Raw genomic sequence first — 10,578 nt, forward strand, 5'->3', positions numbered from 1 at the left:
TAGGAGCCCCCGACCCCTCCATCATCCCCGCCGTCGTCCCCTTCACCGACCCCCTCCGACATCGAGGTGAGACCAGCCAAATCCTCTTTTAAAAAGATAATTAAACGATATTTCGGGTTGACTTTAAGTCTGTCGATTCTCCACCATATATGAGAGGACGAAGAATCCCGACTGTTGTCGTGGGGGTAGCTTCTCCTTCGTTCCCGTGTGCTAGACAATTTGGTGTAATGCACTCGGGAACGAAAGGAGGAGCTACCATCACCGACGGTCGCAAATGTTAGAGAGGAATCAGTGAGGGAGAGTTCCACCATATATATGAGAGGACGAAGAATCCCTATTGTTGTCGTGGGGGTCGCTTCTCCTTCATTCCCGTGTGCTAGACATTTTGGTGTAATGCACTTGGGGAGAAATGGAGGAGCGACCATCACCAACGGCCGAATGTATACACCACGTGAGCTGAGAGTTTTCAAGAAAAGACTCGACAAACCGATAGTCAACCCGTGATGAATAATAATGATCTAATTTAGTTTTTGTAGTACATATATTTAATTGTACAAGTTTAATCTTTGAATTATGAACGTAGGAAATGTCATCATCGGACGACGAATGTCTCCCGTGGGAGTGCGGGTGGTGCCACGACGATCGAGGCTTGTGCGACAGGCCTCACATGGACGATGATCGGTGCTTCAGCATTAAGCTCGAGGAGACCTTCGATGTTGAAACAGTACGCAACGGCGACAAGTGTTTTTTTCGTAATTAAGCATGACTTCAACTATTTCAACGTATAATTTTCATCTTTTACAATTCGAGTATAGCTTATCCCATGCCATGCAAGACGCTATGTCTTGGAGAGGATGGATTTTGAAGACCACGAAAATTTTGAAACGAAGAAAATTCACCTAAGGACCCATCATGATGTGGATTTTGAAGTAAATCTGTATAATGCTGAGAGCGTAACCCATTTTGGTTGCAAAAATTGGGAAGCATTTTGTAAGATATATGGTTTTGATGAGGGTATGCTTGTCACCATGGATCTTGGTGATCCTGAAATCGAGCAAGACAATATGGACATTTGGGTCCTTGTTGATACGCCTCCAGTTCTACCGTTATGTGAGTTTCTCAAACATAGTTATTAGCTAATTTATATTGTTTATTTTAAAATAGTTGACAGCTTATTTCCATTGACAGCTTATTTTGATTGTTCAAACAATGTGCGGAACATGGTAGACAAAACCCACTACACCGATGGCTCCGAATTAACTTATCAGGAAAAATATCATCTGGTCGGATTTTGTACTGATATTGAGAATTACAATATCTATAATCAAACTCCTCAACATTATGGTCAATATGTGCCACTAGTGCACGTGTTGAACTTCCGTAACTACCATGGAGATACCCTGGTAAGATATTTTACTATTATGACATCCGTGCATCTTTTGCATACTTCTAAAACTAGTACATCATTGCTAACTATGAAGTTATTACTATGTTTTTCAACAGGGAATCCCAGAGGATTGTGTGCCTCATTTGATGTATCAAAATGGCAGCCTTCATGTTTTGAACATATATCCAGGTCATCCTACGAATCTCAACTGTCCATACCGGATTTCTCAAAGAAGTGGAGACATGCTAATCAATAAATGGAAAAAATGTATGGACAGTCGTAAGGAGGTTCTTGGAAGCAAAAGGAAGCGAAGCGCAAGAATTGGAGACAGGATGATCTCCATTCTCCATAATTGAGAGTCAAGGTCTATATTGTTTTATGCTATTTTACCTTAAAGAGGGTATTTAGGTCCTACCTAATACTGATGATCATGTGCTAAGAACAAAGTAGGGTTGGTTCGATGACTATCAGGATGATGATCGTATGACTTGTTATTAATAACGAGTAGAAGTTGTATGATGATGATTAGTAGGACATGTTATTATGATGATGCATGATGCAAGCATGAAGAGTTATTATATATCTGTTGATGAAATGAACATGGATTGGATTGAAGTGAAGGCAACATGCATGTGGTGCATGTCGAAAGTAGTACGATCCAAACTTGATCAAGTTAGGATTAGTATTACTTTCGACATGCACCACATGTTGCCTCACTTCAATCTAAGTCATGTTTAGGCATAGCAGTAGCAGTAGCACGGAGATAAGAGAGGACACACCTCTCTATTAGCTACCTATACCAACCTAAATTAACCCCCAAAACCCCTAAACCACCTCCTTTCAAAAAAAACAGCCGCTGAAATGATGACGCGTGGAAGCTTATTGGTCCCGGTTGGTGCTACCAACCGGGACCAAAGGCCCTCCTGCCTGGGCTCGCTGGAGCGGCCACGTGTAGGCCCATCTGTCCCGGTTTGTATAAGAACCGGGACTAAAGTCCTAGGGCATTAGTAACGACCCTTTAGTCCCGGTTCCCCAACCGGGACAGATGGGCCTTATGAACCGGGACAAATGGGCCTTTTTCTACTAGTTGGTGCCGGCGACGGGACGGTGCGGGCGATCGACGGTGGTTAGGACGGAGACGGGAAGGCACTAAGTAAACCACACCTACATATGCAAACTAAGAGTTATTTTGACCTCAAATTGCATATAAATCAAATAAACTACCACATATATTTCCTCCCAAACTAAAAACCCACAAATCACTATACTTATTGAGCGTTGCAAGAGCTCATCTAGCAACGAGAGATGAGAGGATAAAGTTGCTAACCTTTGTGATCACTTGGATGGATGGGGTTATACCTGGTCATCCATCGGGCCGGGCCGGGCTTCGGGCCGGGCCAACCAAAGCCCAACGCAAAAAACACAGGCCCGAGCCCGGCCCGGCTGTCGGGCCTAAAAATCGGGCCCGAGCCCGGCCAATCACGCTAAAAGCTTGTCGGGCCTCGGGCCACGGGCCGGGCTTCTTCCTTAAATGGCGAAAACGACGGGCCCGGGCCCGGCCCGGCCCGTGCTTCGGGCTCAAAACCTAGGCCCGAGCCCGGCCCATGGACAAGGTCGGGCCGGGCCGGGTCGGGCTTTTTCAGGCCGGGCCGGGTCGGGCTGACCGGGCCGGGCTGCCCATGGCGAGGACTAGATGGGGTGCCTTCAAATCTTGACAAATTTTGGCAAAAATGGAGGTGAGCTCGAGCAACAGGGGAAGAAAACAGAGAGGAGGGGAAAAACGGAGCGCTTCGGCTCGGGCTGGATGAAGCACTATATATAGTGATATCTTTAGTCCCGGTTGGTTATACAAAACGGGAAAAAAGGTGCATCTCTAGTCCCAGTTCGTGCCACGAACCAGGACTAAAGGTGTTGGTGGGGCCGCAGCCTGACACCAGCCTGCCACCACCTCTTTAGTCCCGGTTCGTGGCACGAACCGGTACTAAAGATTCGCCACGAACCAGGACTAATGAGAGTCGTCCGCCTAGCCGTTAGTGCCGGTTCAATTACAAACCGGGACTAATGAGCTTCACATTAAGCCATTTTTTCTACTAGTGATAGCGGGTAGTGTCATAGGTGTGGTAACATAAATGTCTTCATTTATTACTCTGTAGACTCATTTTGCATTGAGAAGCTCTATGTGATGGTAACATATTATGTTACTCTATTTGCCTCTCTCTTCATTAACCACTTGCAGCATCACCATTTTTGTTTATGTGGCATTTATGTTACTACATATGTTACTCTCACTATGACTATCCTCATGGCCGGAGATGAGGAACGGGTGCCGGTGATCATTTAGATTAGGTATTAATTATGCCTCAAGAGCCGAACGAGCACCACTTAGTTTATGTAAATGTAATGAAATCCGTCATGTTTATATGAAATCCGTCATTTTTATATGAATCGGCCCATGTTTGGATGAATTTCATCCGGTTTATTGCAAAAGTGTTTGAAATGTGTACGGCTAAGGTTGGATGGCAGCCTTCAGAATCCATGTCCACGGACCGGTGCCCCCTCTCCGCACACAGATGCGAGAGGAAATATGCCGGTCGCCGTTGGGGATGCCTTTAGAGCGACATGGATGACCATTGCAACTCAACACCAGAGCTCTCACTTGTTTCTTCTTACCACATGGCTAACAAAAGATCCCAATATTGTTTCTTCGTCGGTATTATCCGCGTCGTCCTCCATTTCAGCCGTGGAAACTAAAGGTCGAGCCTATCCTAAAAGAAACGAATCAACATCACCGCGATGCAAGATTTCAACTCTGGGCATCTCATTTGAAGAGCCTTTCGTTTTCCCTCTGCAAACCAACCCAGCCCGGGCCCGGCCATCAAGGACTAGACCCCACTGCTGGAGACGGCATAGATGGTTGGTGGTCATGGTAGCCGGCATTGGTGGACACAAAACCCTTGTTCCCAACCCATCAAATGCATGTTGCAGGAGCTGCAACACTCCACGTCGTCAGCGAAGATCCGAATCCCGCCGAGCAAATCAGCGCACGCCTGTATTATTCATCCCCATCCACCTCTGCTACTCTATAAAGAACCTCTCGGCCGCGGCCTCTCGGAGCCCCGAAGGCCACTCTGACTCGCGCTCTTCCCTCTCTGTCCCTCTGGCTCCCAACCAAGAAAGAGCGACGACGGCGACACGTCTAGGTAGTCGGAACGGAACCGGTTGCGTGCTGTACGGAGCATGGGGCTCCTCGACCAGCTCTGGGACGAGACGGTCGCCGGCCCCAGGCCGGACCACGGCCTCGGCAGGCTCCGCAAGTACTCCTCCTTCTCGCCCTCGACCGCGGCGGCCACGGACGTCGCGCCGGCGGTGACCCGCAGCATCACCATCGCCCGGCCGCCATCTCTCTCGGTGCCATCTGGCGAATCAAGCTCCTTGCCGCCGTCCCCGGCCAGCGCGCCGGACTCCCCGTTCGCAGCAGGTGGGCCTCCTCCTCTGTTTCTTGGGCTCTCCCGGTGATTTCCGTTCGGTCTTCTGTGACTCTGTGTAGTGCTGATCGACCGTGATCGCTTCTGTTCGATCGGCGATGCGTCGCTTTGTCCCTCGAGCGCGATGCAGCCACAGAATCAGATCCGTGACCACTGTCGCAGACGCACAGATGTCGGGAAATTTGCTGTTTAACCTGAAATTCCTCTCATTAAATTGATGTTTTATCTGATCTTTATGTTGCAGCTACCAGTAGGAGGGACGGCTGGAGGGCGTTCAGGCGGAAATCCAAGATGGCCAACGTCGACGTCGTCCGGCCTGAGACGGCCGTCGGGCCCAGAAGCCCCACCGTGTACGACTGGTGCGTTTAAACGTCGCCCTCGCACTCACTCCATGCTCCTTGCACCATACCAATGATGATCCACACACAGATACTACCTACTGGATACTACGTCTGACCAATCATTCAGAAAAATACTCCCTCCGTCCCACAATATAAGAGCGTTTTTGACACTAATGTAGTGTAAAAAACGCTCTTATATTATGGGACGGAGGGAGTAGAAGATAAGAACATAATGGCAGACGGTTCACCGTGGTAGGTGGTTCCGTTCTAACTCTGGGTCGGTGTGCTTGCAGGGTGGTGATCAGTTCATTGGACCGATGAAGCAGCACGCCCAAGGTACGAAATAATGGACCAATGCCGATGAAGCAGATGAGCTTAGCTGGTGTGTTTGAGGCCGTGTGTTCATCATGTCATATGCATACCTGCTACTGTGTAATCGTTGTGTTAATTAGATGCACCTTTCTTCTTCTTTTTTATGTAGTTGTGCGCCCCTCTGGGCTGCGAAAGTATGTGATGTAGTTAGCAGTAGCTCCGGTTGAGGCAATCGAGATGTGTTGCCATCATGGGGCACCTTTTGGTGTGTGTGGAGGAGATGAGCGCTGAAATGAGGATGCAATGCAAGTGTTCAATCATGCTTCGTTTTCTTATTATCATTGTGCATGTACTGTAATTGAGTACCATGTGTGTCTGGAGTTAAATGCAACAAATCACCCTAAATCATACCGACCAATGGAACAGACACCCCCTTAGTTGGTTAAGGGTCGGGTCTTTTGGGCATAACGGGTGACTGCGAAAATAAGTTACCCTCTATCCAGCTTATGGATGGCCAAACAAAAGTGCTTGAGAAAGACCAAAAAGCAATATGGATGTTTCCTCATAGTCAAAAAATATGAAATAATTTCAATTAAAAAGAACAGTTTGTAAGGTGAACATTAAAAAAATATGAATATTTTTAAGAAAGGCGGACATTTTCAAGATTCATCACCATTTTTCTCTACTTTCATGAATCTATATCTATACCTCTATATCTATATCTATATCTATATCTATATCTATACCTACTAATAAAGGAAGGTGTGTTTCGTCAATTTTTTCATCCGTTCACCGCCGAAAAGAGTTTTTGTCAATCCGAGGTGGTACTAAATTCTAATGCCTTTATCTGCTAGAAAAAGATTTTCGTACGTGGGCCACGCGCTGTGCCCAGCGAAACCAGCCCACTTATTTTTCTGTCCATGAAAACTCTATTTTCCGCACTGGGCGATAGATAGTCAGAATTTCGCAAAGGATAACCAATAATGGGCTTGCCCATTTTTCCTTTTTGCTGTGTCTTCTATTTTTATTCTCCTTTCCCTATCTCTTTTTTCCTTCCAAGTTTATTTTTTTAGAATTTATTTCATAAATTAAAAATTCTCAAAATTCGTTAAGAATTTAAAAAATTGGAAAATCTTCTGAATTCCAAAATTTTGTTGCTATTCTGAAAAATATTCTACATGCAAAACGTTTCCCATTTTTTTAAAAATATTGTTTTTCAAAATTGTTCGGTATTTCTATAAATAAAATGGCAAAAAAACTCCAAATTCCGAAAATATTCTTATTTCAGTGAAATTTTAAAAATTAAAAATAATGTTCGTGTATAAAAGTTAAACATTTCCTAAAAATCTTATAAATTTTCAACACATGTTCCTATTTTAAAAAACTATTTATAAAAAAATTGGTGTTTCTCAAAATGTTTGTGAATTTTAAACCCTTTCATATTTTGTTCGCGTTTTTGTCGAATGTCCACATAATTTACAAAAAACTGTTCAGGATTTGAAAAAAATGTTCATGTTTCCTAGAATATTCAGAAACTTCATACCTTAAAATCCCTTGATTGAAAGGATTGAAAGGAAGAGCAGATTGAATAACTCATGGACCTTCTCTGATGTATGATGATGTAACAAAACTCTTAAATGCCCTCGATTAATGAATGGAAAAATAGCGAATTGATTCCTTCACACGGGGCGATACCGAGAAGCTAAATGTTCCTTTTTCGTGTGCACACAGGATTTTGCTTGCACATATAGTTTTCACTGACTATAAATGCATACTATTTTATCTGTCGTTGCAATGCACGGGCGTATGTGCTAGTATTCTCATAAACCATGAAAACTTTTAAAATTTTGTGAGCATTTTCTAAACAATCAAAAAGAAAAATAAGAAAAGTGATTTTATTTACAAAGAGTAATAGAAAAATTGAATAAAAAAGGTTAATCAGATATAGAATCCTACTCCGGAAATAAAACTGAGAAGAACAATTCTGTGAACCGGTGGTGGGGGACCGCGAGAGGATGAAAGAATACTGAAGGAATAGGTCGATCCAAATTACAAGCCCATGGATGTGTGATTTCCCGACATTTAGTCACAAGTTGCTACTTCCTATTCTTCGCTTATAGTGAACAAGAGTAGTCTTTTCATACAAACCGCACACTCTGATATCCTCTGGGCCTCTCCCAATTAGCTTTCATTCGCTTAGCATTGAGGACTTTTGTTTTCTTCCTATTTTGTTGTAATGTTTTTAGGGGTCTGTTGTAATTTTCTCCAGGACATGTTATATCTACTATTTTCGTACGTTTTTCTTCCAATAAATAGTTTTTTATTTTTTGTCTTATTTCCTCTTCGTCAGGTTTTAGAATTTTTTATAAAAATAATTGTTTTTTATGTTTTATTTTTTAATTAATAATTATTTTGCAAAATATTCGTGTTCATTCAAGAAATCATGGTTTTTTAAGAAGTATTGAGCTTTTTAAATTACTAACATTCTCTAAATTTGTGAATATTTTTAAATTTTTCTGAGTAGTTTTAAATTCTTAAAGTTTTTTGAAAGTCTGTTTGAAACACAACTTTCCCTAAATTTGTAATAACAGGTAGCTGGGTTTTTCTCGCCGCCCGGTGCTTCTCTTTTTTCTGTCAGGAACGAGTGAGTGCATTGTTTCTTTTTTCCTTTTGTGGGAACCTGTGGGGAGCAGCAAGGGAGTGCTGGTCCGCCTGCCCGATTCCCCCCTATCCATCGCAGATGGCGATGAATAAGATTTCCAATAGAGAAGTGACTGCGTGCTGGGCACAGGAATCACTGCCTGTAAAGGAAGCCCAACGGGAGTGACTGCATGCTGGGCACACGAAAAAGAAAAATATCATATACGAGTGTTTTCTCGCGTCCGTGATCTGAGAAATTTAGGTCCCCTCACCTTTGGCTGCCATCTTGGCGCTAGAGCTGTGAGACCTCGGAGCTTCAAGACCTCTATGTTCTTTGTCAACGTCTACTGATCATCAAAGTTTTGTGAGAATAAATTTTCTCTCGTTCTTTTGGCGGTGCCATGAGGTTAGAGAGTTTTCTGTCTTCGCAGATCTGATTATTCGAATTTGATGAGTTTATTTGTGTCAAGCTTTTTTTTATTGAACTGATCCTTTGTGAAGTTAAAATCTTTCATCTACATCAGGGTGAAGATATAGTGATTCGATGGCCTGCACTTCTAGGGAATCATCCCCGGCCCAAGTACATTCATCGATGAATACTTCCAATCTTTTTGGATGAGCGACTCAAGGAGCTTTCAAAAACCAGCATTGGTAATGTTCGTGTGGGTGAAAGAGTGACGACATCTTTGCTCCAGTTCAATTGCAGCCTTCTTACCGAAGTCTTTGGATTATTTCTTCGAGCAGAGATTGATCCCGCGAAGAGATGTTTTCAACAGATTTCATAGTAATTCTTAGTTGTAGAAGTTGCTTTGTATTTTCTTCGATCTTAGGTCCAAATAAATGTACCTGTAATTGTTATGAATACGAATAAAATTACAGGCATTTCTAAAAAATGAAAAAGAAAAAGATCCGATCAATCTGCAACCCGACGACATAGATGGAAGCATCGATTTGGCATCAGATCAATAGAAAAAGATGGAAGATCCGATACAAACCAATCTCAAAACGGATATACTATTTCATATGTAAATGTGAAATAGTTACCTCACATCTAAGTCAAACATCGTTCAACCAAAGGCTTCAGGATTCGTATTTTTTAGCGCACAGATTCTTGCGGAGCGGTTGTCCGCTGTGGAAAATGCTATTTGACGCATTCTGCGTCCAATTGTTGACCTTTCGCACACCAGGTAGCGATCAAGCGCTGACCTGGGCCGGCCATCAACATTGTTTCAGCGTTCCGGTTTTGGGAACCTTCTAGAGTTTCCCAGCCGGTTTTTTCTGCTTTCGGGACATTCCAGAAGGTTCCCTGAACCAATTTCCCTCTTCTTTTCTGTTTTCGCTGCACTTTTTTTAGTGTTGCTATTTCTTTTTATTTTTTTCTTTTTTTTTCTGTATCTTTTGTTTGGAACTTCAAATATTTGTTTCAAATTTCAAGATAAGTTCTCGTGTTTAATAGTTTTTATAAATGTTCAAACAATGTTAGTGTTTAAAAGTGTTCTTAAATTTTCAAAAAATGTTCTTGCTTTCAAAATCCTTTCATAGTTTAAAAAAAATTTGTATTTCAAAAATTGTTCTCATTTCCAAAACTTGTTGATGATTTCATAAAATGTTCGTGCTTCAAAAAATGTTCTCGTTTTTAAAATTTGTTTCACTCTTTCGTAAAAATGTTTGTTTTTCAACAAGAATCAAGAACTAAAAAAATCGTTCTCATTTTTTTTCACAAATTAAGACAAATATTTTTCTTCTTTCTGATGCTGTTTCTTTTACTTTTTTGTTTTTAACTTTTCCTTTTTGTTTTCCCTATTTATTTTTTTTGGAATTTTCAAATATTTTTTTCTAACTTCAAAAAATGTTCGTGTTTAAAAAATATTCAGGAAATTTCAGAAAATTTTCTTGCTTACAAAATTCTTTCATTATTTCGGAAATTGTTCGTCTTTCAAAAATTGTTCGCATTCTCAAAATTTGTTATGATTTCATAAACTGTTCGTGTTCAAAAAATGTTCCTGTTTTTAGAAATTGTTAATTTTCTCTAAAACTGTTCATGTTTTGAAGTATTGTCCGAAGGTTTAAAAAAATGTTCCGTTTCAATATTTGTTCAGAAAATTTAAAACTATTTTTATTCTCAAATTTTGTTTGGAGTTTCGAAAAAATGTTCGCGTTTGAAATTTTTGTCCGGAATTAGAAAGAAATGCTCTGGTTTTGGAAAAAATGTTCGTGTTTCCAGATTTGGTCCAGAAGTTAAAAAAATTCTATGTTCCAATTTTCTGTTGAATTTTTAAAAATGTTTGCATTTTCAAATTTTTTTGTTTTTTGAAAAAACGAGTTTCAAAAAAGTTTAATTATCAAAAGTTCCCATTTTTTGAAATGTTTGAGTTTTAAATGTTCGCGTTTCGTAAACATTCTCCTTTTTTTC

The 10,578-nt window shown here is 41.5% G+C and overlaps 1 protein-coding gene across 1 annotated transcript; it reads left to right on the top strand.

The window, feature by feature from the left end:
- Nucleotides 1-4,486: 4,486 nt before the first annotated feature.
- On the top strand, nt 4,487-5,860 carry LOC123166688 (dormancy-associated protein homolog 3). Its single transcript, XM_044584484.1, has 3 exons — nt 4,487-4,865; nt 5,117-5,231; nt 5,507-5,860. Exons 1-3 carry the CDS (start codon nt 4,625-4,627, stop codon nt 5,532-5,534), a joined length of 384 nt encoding a protein of 127 aa, XP_044440419.1. The 5' UTR covers nt 4,487-4,624; the 3' UTR covers nt 5,535-5,860.
- Nucleotides 5,861-10,578: the final 4,718 nt, after the last annotated feature.

This window comes from Triticum aestivum, chromosome 7D (genome assembly GCF_018294505.1).
Source record: "Triticum aestivum cultivar Chinese Spring chromosome 7D, IWGSC CS RefSeq v2.1, whole genome shotgun sequence".
Classification (NCBI taxonomy): Eukaryota; Viridiplantae; Streptophyta; class Magnoliopsida; order Poales; family Poaceae; genus Triticum; species Triticum aestivum.